This window comes from Macaca fascicularis, chromosome 4 (genome assembly GCF_037993035.2).
Source record: "Macaca fascicularis isolate 582-1 chromosome 4, T2T-MFA8v1.1".
Lineage (NCBI taxonomy): Eukaryota > Metazoa > Chordata > Mammalia > Primates > Cercopithecidae > Macaca > Macaca fascicularis.
In genome coordinates, this window is record NC_088378.1 from 37,419,672 (window position 1) to 37,431,700 (window position 12,029).

At 34.4% G+C, this 12,029-nt stretch overlaps 1 protein-coding gene across 24 annotated transcripts in view; it reads left to right on the forward strand.

Annotated features, from left to right (window-relative positions):
- Positions 1 to 12,029, forward strand: part of EYA4 (EYA transcriptional coactivator and phosphatase 4) — a 283,822-nt gene that overhangs the window by 204,767 nt on the left and 67,026 nt on the right. For 8 of the 24 annotated variants that reach the window (XM_005551875.5, XM_005551874.5, XM_015448681.4 and 5 more), the window contains 2 exons: positions 520 to 588; positions 9,326 to 9,418. The exons of 6 other annotated variants lie outside the window; for them this stretch is intronic. In XM_005551875.5, the coding sequence (XP_005551932.2) occupies positions 520 to 588; positions 9,326 to 9,418 (162 nt within the window). Of the gene's footprint in view, positions 1 to 519; positions 589 to 9,325; positions 9,419 to 12,029 lie in introns of those variants that run through there. 10 more of the 24 variants (XM_074039005.1, XM_005551884.5, XM_005551883.5 and 7 more) reach the window with 4 other exon arrangements.

Genomic DNA, 12,029 nt, shown 5'->3' on the forward strand with positions numbered 1-12,029 from the left:
TTTCTTTTAAATTTTAAATAAATATCTATGAAATTGATACACCTCTTCCCATTTCTTTTAGAATAACGATGCCATCTAAAATTTTCTTTGTAAGGTTGTGTGCATTGCAACTTACCTGTATTTAATAATGTTTTACACCAATTCCCTTGTAGATTAACATTTTCCTTGTTTATGATGTTTATTTGTCTCTAAACATGCATCTGTAATTTCATCTAATTATGCAGTTGCAAATGTATAGAATATTTAGTGATGAAAACTGGAGGAAGGTACATTTAAACCCTAAATTGGGTACAAATAATAAAATTTAAAAACTCAAGCACTCTAGAACCAGACTGGTGAAGTTCACTAATCATCATATGCATATATTTGAACTGAAACAAACCTGATAAACTAAAATGTTAAAGTCATACAGTACAGTTACAATTTTGGCTAAAAGTTCAGAAACCAGTGCAAGCATTGAAGATTATTCATATCAGCAGGCATTCAGACAATGAACTTTTATACTGTTCCTGTTCTTAGGGGACAACATGACTGTTTTAAACACAGCAGACTGGTTGCTGAGTTGCAACACCCCCTCTTCTGCAACAAGTATGAGAGATGCTGGTACACTGCATGTGTTTGGGTGTGTGGATTTGCCCCTCTGGATTGCTGTTTGTTGCCATGTCTATGTTTGCATCTCTTTTCTGTGTTCAGTACTGAAAAAGGAAAAATGAACATGCCTTTTAGTTGTTTATTGACAGCAGTTGGTTATGATTTTTTATCAATTTGTATTCTTAGATTTTTTTTAGGTCAGTAGTATTCTTTTCTTAAATGTTTCATAATTTCACCTAAATGATGCATATATTAGTTTTCTCACTATTTATCAGTTTTATTACATGATTAATTTTGCCCAACAACTGCCATGTCAAATAGAGCGACTGAAGCAGAGTGGCCATGCATACAAACTTAATCACCTTCGTAATCCATAGACTTTCTTTTTTTTTTTTTTTTTTTTTTTTTTGAGACGGAGTCTCGCTCTGTCGCCCAGGCTGGAGTGCAGTGGCGCGATCTCGGCTCACTGCAAGCTCCGCCTCCCGGGTTCACGCCATTCTCCTGCCTCAGCCTCCCGAGTAGCTGGGACTACAGGCGCCCACAACCGCGCCCGGCTAATTTTTTGTATTTTTAGTAGAGACGGGGTTTCACCGTGGTCTCGATCTCCTGACCTTGTGATCCGCCCGCCTCGGCCTCCCAAAGTGCTGGGATTACAGGCGTGAGCCACCGCGCCCGGCTAGACTTTCATAATTTAAATTAAATTCTTAATAAAGCAAAAGATATTTTCTACTCTACAGATTTTGAGAATTATTCCAATGTATATAAAGTAACATTAATAATCAGTATCCCCTCACCTTAAAAATTGTCAGTGGTGAAAGCTATACATTTAAAATTAGAAATTAATACTGGCTTTTAAATTTTTTTGTACTGTGGATATTAACTACATTCATACTTACACACATATTAACAAACTTTCTCTTAAATCAAATGCTAATATGCTAAAAAAAATCAAATAAAACAAAGCCATCACATTTTTGTGGCACCACCCAGTTGTAGAATCAAAAAGGAGCTCATGCCTGTTGGAAATGTGTATCACAAACAAACAGTTAGAATAGGCACAGTTTGGCTGGACCTTGCTCTATCTCCGACTAAATTAGAGTATATGATCAGTGAAGAAAAAGTACTTCAATATGCTCATTATTTGTATTTGTATAGTTTTAATTTTTTCAATTTTATATTTAAATATACTTTTCATACTTAAAAATATGTTGCTAGAATTTAGATACTGTTAATTCTATAGCAGGGTCTTTTTTTGTAAAGGGCCAGATAGTAAATATTTTTAGCTTTGTAGGTCACATGTCTGTGTTTCAGCTGCTCAGCTCTGCCATCAGAGTGCAAAAGCAACCATAGAAAATATGTAAATGAATAAGCGTGGCTATGTTCCAGTAAAACCTTGTGAGCCCTAAAATTTAAATTTCATATAATTTTCATGTGTCATGAAATACTGTCATTTTGACAACATTTTAAACATTTAATATGTAAAAAAATGTTCTTAGCTTACTGGCTGTGGTCTGTTCTCAAATAGTGTTTAACACAAGCAACATTATAATAGTGAATATGTGCGATCAATAGTAATTTACCTCTAATCTCAGCCAGAAACATTTTTCTAAGTAGTAAGCATCAAATTTTCCTGGTTCTTAATGTCAGTATTAAAACTCGTGAGGCCATAGGAGAAAAACAAGGAGTTGTGTTGTCAGGGCCACCATGGATCTGGATCTTAGCACTACTCTTACTGGCTGTGTCACCTTGAACAAGTTACTTAAGCTCTCTGAGCTTCAATTCCTTTCTATAAAAGGATGATAATAGTACTTCTTGGCATGACTTTTGTCTTAGATAATGTATATAAATTGCTTAGCAATAAATTCAGTATAGCTTCCTTTCTTTAATTAGTAATGCAATAATAGGCAAAAGCTTTTTAAGGGAAATGAAAATATGCATTGTGTTAACAGACTCTCCATTTGGTCAGATAAATTTATTTGCATTTAGAAATGTGTAAACTGGGCTAAAGAAAGCAAACTTTTGGTAACAAAATGTTAAACTTTGATTATTAATAATATAGTCCTGGTAGCATATTATATGAAACTTTTAATGAATTTCAGTGACTTTTTTTTTTTTTTTTTTGAAATGGAGTCTCACTCTGTTGCCCAGGCTGGAGTTCAGTGGCATGATCTCTGCTCACTGCAAGTTCCATCTCCCAGGTTCACCCCATTCTCCTGCTCAGCCTCCAGAGTAGCAGGGACTACAGGCACCCACCACCATGCCCAGCTAATTTCTTATAATTTTAGTAAAGATGGGGTTTCACCGTGTTAGCCAGGATGATCTTGATCTCCTTGACCTTGTGATACACCCACCTCAGCCTCCCGAAGTGCTGGGTTTGCCGGCGTGAGCCACCGTGCCCAGCTGAATGTCAATGACTTTTTATGGTGGGCGTTTGTGACACAGACTAAGCATTTGTTGTGTGATCTCTTCTATTAAGAATAAACTATTTTATTTTCAATTCTTGGTTTTTATTGTTGGAATTGTAGCACTTCATACAATTATAATAAAACAAAAGGCAAAAGAAAAGAACTAATAGCTTTTCAAGATCATTCCAATAACTTGAGATGTTCAAAAAGATTATTTATTTATTTCTTTCTTTATTTAAGACAGAGTCTCGCTCTGTCTACTAGGCTGGAGTGCAGTGGCGCCACCTCGGCTCACCGCAACTTCCGCCTCCCAAGTTCAAGTGATTCTCCTGCCTCAGCCTCATGAGTAGCTGGGACTACAGACACACACCACCACGCCCACCAGGATAATTTTTGTACTTTACTTAGTAGAGGCTGGGTTTCACCATGTTGCCCAGGCTGGTCATGAACTCCTGACCTCGGGTGATCTGACTACCTAGGCCTCCCAAACTGTTGGGATTACAGGCGTGGGCCACCACACCCGGCCTAATTTTTTTTAATTGACATAAGTTGATAGTATCACCTTTAGATTTTATCATACTATATTGGTGCTCTTTAAGTACGTTGCAATATTCTTGAAAGTAATTTAAGGTGTTTCCCTACCTTAATCCTTATTATATAATTACATCTGCAGATTTATATGGAATATAGATTTTCCTTTGAAATTTTTAGCACTTGTAAAATTATTAAAGTGTAAAATATGAAGATAGCATAAATGCAAGCTTACCTTAGCAAATAAAGCAGAGGTCGGGCCTTGTGAGCTGCCTGCTCTCTGTTGTCGCTATTTAGCTCTGCTATTGTTGCACAAAAGCAGCCATACACAATACCTACACAAATTAACATGATTGTATTTAAATAACTTGACTTTTGAACACAGAATTTGAATTTCATTAAAATATTCATGTAACAAAATATTCTCCTTTTGATGTTTTTCAGTCATTTAAAAAGGTAAAAACCATTCTTAGCTTAAAACCATACAGAAACAGACCATGAGTCAGATTTGGCACAACTCCTGATATAGATCTATATGCATATACATAAATTATGTTGTACATATAAGAGTGCATGCCAATCATATGAACCTTTACTTCCAGATATAGGTAATTCCAGATTCTAATTTGCTTAATGGTGTCAGGATTCATGATGAACTACACTTTATATACAAAAATACTTAGATCTATTGGGAGGGCTAGGGCAGGATCTAAAAGAGTAAATTTTCACTTTCTCACTTAATTGAAGTGTATCAAGTTCCTATTATATGCCAAGTTCTATGCTAGGAAATGGGAACCCAGTGACCTAAAGAACACGATACCAGCCATCCAGGAACCAAAAGTCTAGCAGAGAGAAGCAGACATGAAAATAATGAATGCCATAATGTGTTCAAGGTGGATGAACAGTGGAGGGAGGGAATATTTGATTCTACATGGAGATTAAGAAATGACTTCAAAGGAAAGGTTTGGGGGAATAGAAATGAGACATTCTGATCAGCTTTATTTTTTTTTCTATATTTGAAAGCAATATAGAAAAGAATCTTCTAGAATTTTTACTGTAGAGACGATTGACTCACATGTAATGCATTAGTATTTATGCAGTAGAGCTACCTACTGCTGTGGGTCGGTTCTTTGTAGAGATTTTTTTTTAGAATAAAAGTCAGAAATGTCCTCATCAAATTATTTTACAAAATTAAATACTTTATGGATAGTTAGGAATGAAAGACACTTGGTAATCATAGGTTTCTGAATGAATATATTGATTCAAACAAGCATAAATCATAGGCTATACTGATTATTAAAACCAGTAGGCGATACTTTTACTGCTTCCCTGCAGTGTTATAAATTGTAACTTTCCTGATCTAACTTTCTGAAATTCTTTGTAGAAACTAGGCTGTCAAAAGCCTCTGTATGTGCTTTTTGGGGTTCAGAAAGAAGTGTATGTGGAATTACATATATGTAGTTTTTTAAATGGACACCTTAAACTGGTGCACACACACCTTAATCTATGTTTAAACTACACTGATTTATGAAGATGAAATGTAAGTTATGTGGGTTCCCTTTCGAGGATGAAGCCTGAATTGCAACAAATGAATATGAACTTTGAGTTATGATAATAAAACAGACTTTCTCTAAAAGTAATTAATCAACATTAATGTTGTACTTAAATTCTAAAGACAATTTAAGGGGACAAGAGTAAGAATGCTTTAAAAATAAGTGTATGGCAGTAGGGATGAAGGTTGGGATGTGAAGACAGGAAATCTATGACTTAGTAGCCATTACTGATACCTGACAATAATCATGTATGACCTTAATTCAGTCTATATGTAAGAACTATTTTTAAAGCTAAAAAAATGGAAAAGCCAATCATGTGTATTTATTTATTTTTACTATTTGGCTCTGTCAAAAACATCCAAGTTGCAAGTAGCTAACTAGTGGGGAGCTGGGCCTGACAGTACAAGAATTTCTTAACAGTTCTGGACAAAGTGCTATAGAAAGTAATTTTATACCACTTTTAGCAAAATGAGCTCTGACTCCCTTACTTTGAAAATATAGAATAATAATCCCACAAAACTTCTCAACCTAGGACATTAAAATATCATTGTTTCCTTTGAAATCAAAACATTTTGTGTGTAAGCTTGCATTTGGTTAAGAAATATGGTGCTTGTCTTCTGTAGAAGGATTTTGCTTCCATCTTATTGCGTGTAATGAATTTGGATGCTGTCCTGAAAATAAATTAAAAGCCCCGTTTAAACATCATGTTAATTTAAGAAAAACAAAATATAGCTTAAAAATACATTTGAACAGTCAAGGAATAGACACTGATAATTATTTGGAATAAGGATTTTTACAAGTTAATAGTAATAGGACTACTAATTTTTGTCTTACTAATGAACATGTCTTACTTATTAGTTATTTGTCTTACTAACGAACATTTTTCCAATAGTGTCTTGCATATATTTAGTGAAAAGCTAAGTTTCCTGCCACTAGAAAAGTATATAGTAGATATAATTTAAAGTGCAGAAACAAAAGCAAGATAAAAGAAAACAGCTTACATTTCAAATGTATTTGTAGCTTCAGTGAAAATAACGTGTTTTCCAAGCTTTATCTATAATTATTTTATAATGTTTATACTAGTTAACTGTTACATAAATACCAAGATAATACTTCTTTGTATTCTAACATGTTTTAATAAATCAGCTAATAATATAAGGAGTGTCTATTCACTTCTCTATTTGAGCTTTCTACTGCTGAAAAAATAGTTATTTCTTATTACCTAATATTACTGCTTTTTATTTAGAAAAATCAAACCAAAAAAACTTTGGGACTAACTTCGAGCTTTAGGGGTGCCTGCTGGTGCTCACTTAATGTGAGTGCAGTTTATTTTCTGTGACAGAATAAGTGTTTTATTTCCACTTTTCCCTTTTGTTCTACCCTTACTTGCATAGGAAAAACAGTTTTACATTGACAGGCACCACTTCCCCCAAACGTTAGCATCCATTTTGTTGAATTATTACTTTAAAATTCAGGCATTTTAGTAAAGCTAACACATCGTGCTTTTTACTCCTCTCTTCATATACTTTCCCAGGGATGCCTTTTCTCAGTAAAATGAACCTCTTTGTCTGTCTTTGACTAAAGGCAAACCTTTAAAATTTTAATGAGAGATGTTTCCAGTATAACGAATTAGACCAAAAACTCGCTCTCTCCTTCCTCTTCTTTCTCCTTTTGACCTCCCTAAACTTTCAAATTAAAGAGATTATAATCAAAACCAATACTAAGCTTTTGAAATCAGGTCTAAGAGTTGAAATTCAAAGTAGCAAAACTAATCTTCATGTCTGGCTTCTAGACGAGTTTTGTTAGACACAGCTCTCATTCTACCACCTCCATTCACAAGTAAAATCTGTGTTACTATTACTATAATGAAGCTACTTTTGCAAATATTGTTCATAGCTTTAGATACGCATACATAGGAATTTCGCTGCAAGTAGAAGTCAGAAGCTCTGATAAACTGTTTCTTAGTTTTGCTGAAGGCTTTGGGCCATGCCTTTTGTCATAAATGTTAGAAGTCAAATGTAAACATTGCATGAGATGGAGTAGCCTTTATACCCATCTAGATTATACTCTGCATTATCTTCATACAGACAAAAGGAATTCTTGATTAGCTAATGCTGCCTGAGAGGCAGTATGGTTTAGAGTTTGGATTCTGAACACGCACCACTTGGTCTCAAATTCTAGCTCTTACAAGCTTTGTGACTGGGGAAGTTATTTAACCATTTTTTGCCTCAGTTTCCTTATCTGAAAAATGAAGATGATGATATTATCTACTGACTGTTGAGAGCAGTAAATCAGTTAATAGGTGTAAAGGGCAAGAGCAATGCCTGGAATGTATCAAGTGCCTTTTAAGGGTGTGCTGTTACTGTTACCTATTTTCAAATTTGCTACTTCTTGTTGTCTTTTAAAATATCCCATGAGGAAGAAATGGGAAACGTGCCTTAGTATCCTATTCCGGTATTGTGCAGTTTTTATTTTTAATGAGGTATTTTTAATTATTCTATCTAGGAGATAACTGCATTCTCATTATGCTTTGGGCCTTTGAGAAGAGGCATTGTCATGAGCATAAGCCATTTTCATACCTGAAGGCAGCCTGATACGGTGGAAAGATCCTGCGTATTAGAGCTAAAAACCTGAGTTCAAATCTTAGCTCTACCATCTCCTGCACTGGAACTTATGCAGGCTCTTCAGCCCCCACTGCACTTCAGTTTTCTTGTCTATAAAATGGGTATAGTGATTTGTATTAATTAGGGTTGTTTTAAGGATTAGCTAAATGTACATCATCTAGCATGTAGTAAGCTCTCAATAAGTATTAGTTATATAGTAGTAAATAAAAAGGTGATAAAATGATTTTGTAATGATAGGTTTAGTGATTGATAAGGTATAACCATAATAGGGACTACTGTGCAAATTACTACTGAAAAGTTATAACCACTAATTTATTATTTATCATTATATAAATAATTAGACTATTCTTCAGATCATTGTTGCTATTGAAAGATAAGCCGAACTTGAATTTCCTTTTTTGCTAAGAAAAGCAATCCAAGTTTCTTTACTTTCTGTTTCCAACATTTACGTTTCTCCTCTGAATCTTCCAGCCGATCAAGTCATTAATAAATCATGCATACTAAATTAACACAGAGCTCACTGAGGGCCTGGTTAATTCTGTTCATGTGGAAAAGAGCATAATCATTACCGCATGGTTTTCTATCAATTAATTGCTTTTCTAACAGAATAACATTACTGACTTGTGTGATTGGTGGGTACCCTATGACTGACTGTTCTTTTTTGCCGTTTGGCTAGACTTCAGCTTTCCTCTTTGTAATTTTCTGCTTGCTTCTAAGTTATTTAACTGTATGGTTCATGTCATTTATGACCAGGAAACACAAGAGGTGTTAAGTAGAAATAGCTTAGTTTATTTCCTTGCTGCTGTGATATATGTAGTAAAGCTTTGCCAACAAAGGGAAAATATGGTGTGACCAAATGGGTAAAACTTTATTATCACCCCCATCACCCTTATCGCATCTAATAATGATAATATTGTGTACTAGGCCACTTTGTTACCGAGCAATGATTTTGCCAAAATACACCACTGCCATGTAGAAATAACATATTAAAAGAGTTTTCAAAAGATGTACTTGTTGCTGTATAAGTCATCTCTTTTTCTGTGCTTATCTCTATAACATATTAAAAATTGTTATACCATTAAAAATAAGAAGCCCAACACCTTATAGCTCATGAGTGTTTTTTAGAGCTTCATTGAGTGCTTCATTTTTCATTCATTGTGTGAATGAGCCCATGGTTTCTATACTTTTATATGTCTTCATTGTATTATTATGCAAACTTAAAAATGTCTTCCTGAGAAAAATAAAATATAAGCTAGTAAATTTCTCTGGTATAATTCTGATTAAATGTGCTGAAGACTGATGATGATTCCTTTTTTCCTATTGACTACGTGAGAGTGTGTTTAGGTGAATTAAAAATACAAATATGTGTACTGCTGTTTCACTTCTTAAGGTTGACTGCCTTTAAAAGCCAGATTTGAGAGAACTAGCTTGGCCAGAGGATTTTAGATTAAATCCTCTAAATGCATGCCCCTTTAGCAGCTAAATTAACAAACTCTCTTCATCAACTTCTCAGGTTTTCTCTTGCATGCCCATGGTAGCTAGAAAAATCACTAGTAGAACGGACAGAGTCTTTGACATAAATTTAGAAGTAAAACTCACATGTACTTATTCTTCTACATAGTGTCTCTCCTTGCAGTCAAAACAGAGCCCTTGAACAGCAGTGAAACCACAACCACGACTGGAGATGGAGCGCTTGACACTTTTACTGGGTCAGGTAAAGCCTTTAGCTCGTGTGTCCTTACGTACACATGGGGGTGCGTCCACATCCTCCTGCTTGGGAATAAGCAGCATAAGCATCCAAGCTCTTAGAACCTTGATCTTTATAAAGCTAGAAACAAGTTCTTATTTTTTTAAGAACTAATAGTCATAAGCAGTATGCATTGTTACAAATTATATTTAGAATAATGTTGCTTGATATTGTAGTTGACAGCAAAAGTTTCATGACTTTCTTATTACAGATAAGTAAACTTAACTTCCTTCAAAATTATTTTATACAGTGCTTAATTAATTTAATAATTAAGTTGTAGTAGCTGACCTTGCTTCTTCAACTTACCCATTTGAATTACATAAAAACTACCTTCTGTTTAACATTCGAGATGTAAAACTATCCATTTGATTCCTTCTAAATAACCTTGTTTCCTCTCTGGGTTTAAAAAACTCCTCCTGTGTAAGCAGCTGAGTGACAAGTATTAAAGGTTAATGGGCTGCAGGAGAGCACATGCTGGTTGCATTAGAACCCAGCCTCTGAGAGTGCTCGTATGCTTCAAAGAGAACAATAGCATGTCTTTAAACATCAATCCCTTTAAAATATAAATACCTGATAACTCCCAGCTGGGCACAAAGGGCATGAATTAAGTTGATTCAATTAATTTTTTTTAAGTTACAATATTTCTTTGGCTTATTATCTGGTGAAAGGATTTTTCTAACCTGAGGAGGAGTGGGTACATCAGAAAGAAGAACATTAAACGTAGGAATGTATCTGTGGTAACTGAATCTCGGTTCTGTTATTCTACTTTAATACATTTTACATTTTACATTTATCCATATTCTCATGTTATAAGGATTTTTTGTCAGTATGTTTTATGTAAAAATAGTTGAGATATGTCTTAGAGTATTATGTCATTATAGCATATATTTGATTTTTACAGATGATCTAATTTCACTAGTTCACACCGATTAAAAGCAGTTGCCATATATTTACATAAATATTAGTACTCCAAGAAAGAAATACTAGTACATAAACTTTGCATAGAGACTCATGTGTACTAATACACATCTTTTCTAGCAGTTTACCTGCCTCTCAGGAGATAAATAGTTACTAGTTCAGTATTCTGTATTGCACACCTACCATAGGTTTTATAAACTTTCTGCAAAATAAATCTATATGAACAAATTTTTAAGGAAAGGAATGGAGTTATTAATTTATTGCTGACATACTTCAGTAGTATACTACAAGTTCATTGAAAGCTGAATGACAAAACTATAAAGTGTTAGCTCCAGAAGGAATTTCAGAGCTCTCTGATCAATTTTTTAGACAAGAAAAGTTAAAAGTGGTTAAGGCCATACAGTCAAGGCCTCACAGCTGGTCCATGGTATGAGTCTAGAACCATGTCCTTATGATCAGCCCCTGGGTCCTTTCTGTAATACCCCACCAGAAAATAGATGAAAAAAGAAATAGGTATGAACAATCATCCTGTCTGAAATTCACTCATATTATCTTTATAGATATTTTCCGAATTTTTTAAAGAATTATCTAGGGATGTGCTCTCCAATAAGGTAGCCACTAGCCATATGTAGTTATTAAAATTTGATAAAATTAAAAATTTTGTTTTTTATTTTCATTTTCACAGCAATAATGCAGTAAGTATATTTTCAATAATATTAATACATTTTGAAAATCATTAAGTATGACTAGAGGTGTTAAGTTCTCAATATTTTCAGCAACCAAAATTTAACTGAATTTTCAAGTTTAAACACATTTCACGTGTTTAACAGCTGCATGTGGTTAGCAGCTACCATATTGGACAGCTCAGATACAGAACATTTCCAACTCTGTGGAAAGTTTTATTCCACAGCAGTGATCCAGGGCAGGGATTATCAACATCAGCACTGTGAAAGACTCGGGCTGATTATTTAGTGTGGGAAAGCTGTCCTCTGCACCGTAAGATGTTTGGCTGCATCTATCCCAGAATGCCAGCAACACTCCCCCAGATGCTTCTTTACTGAAGAAGCAACCAAAGATGTCTTACTAAAGACAACCAAGAATGTATCCAGACTGTTTAAATGTCCCCTGACAGGCAAAATTCTCACCCCCACCCACTTCTCATCCCATTGAGAGTCACCAATCTAAGATGGCATGATAATAAGAATGAAACCTTAAAATTGCTTTGACACCACCAGAGAAACTGACAGTAGACATTAAACATTTATTTAAATTAATTTTCAGGGCATTTCAAAAACAAGCTGAATTGCTTACTGTTGTATACAGAAATGATGGAATGTAATGAGTATATTGGGTAATGTTTATGATTAATCAAATGACAGTGGGGAATAAAACAAAGGTCTTTCAGGTTTGTACAAGATATTCCAGAAATCATTCCGGAATGATTTCTGGAATATCTTGAGGTTGCCCTTTGTGAGAGCAGTCTTTACTTTGATCTGCATAATTTCCACTCACTTTAATCCAATTTTGTTGTTCTTTTCAGTTATCTGCAAATTTCTGAATTAGAACAAAATGTATGTATTTTAGTAAAGAAGCATAAACTTTCCTACATGAACATCGTAGTTTTCTGAGTCTAAGGTTTTGTGTTCTATTTAGAAAATGA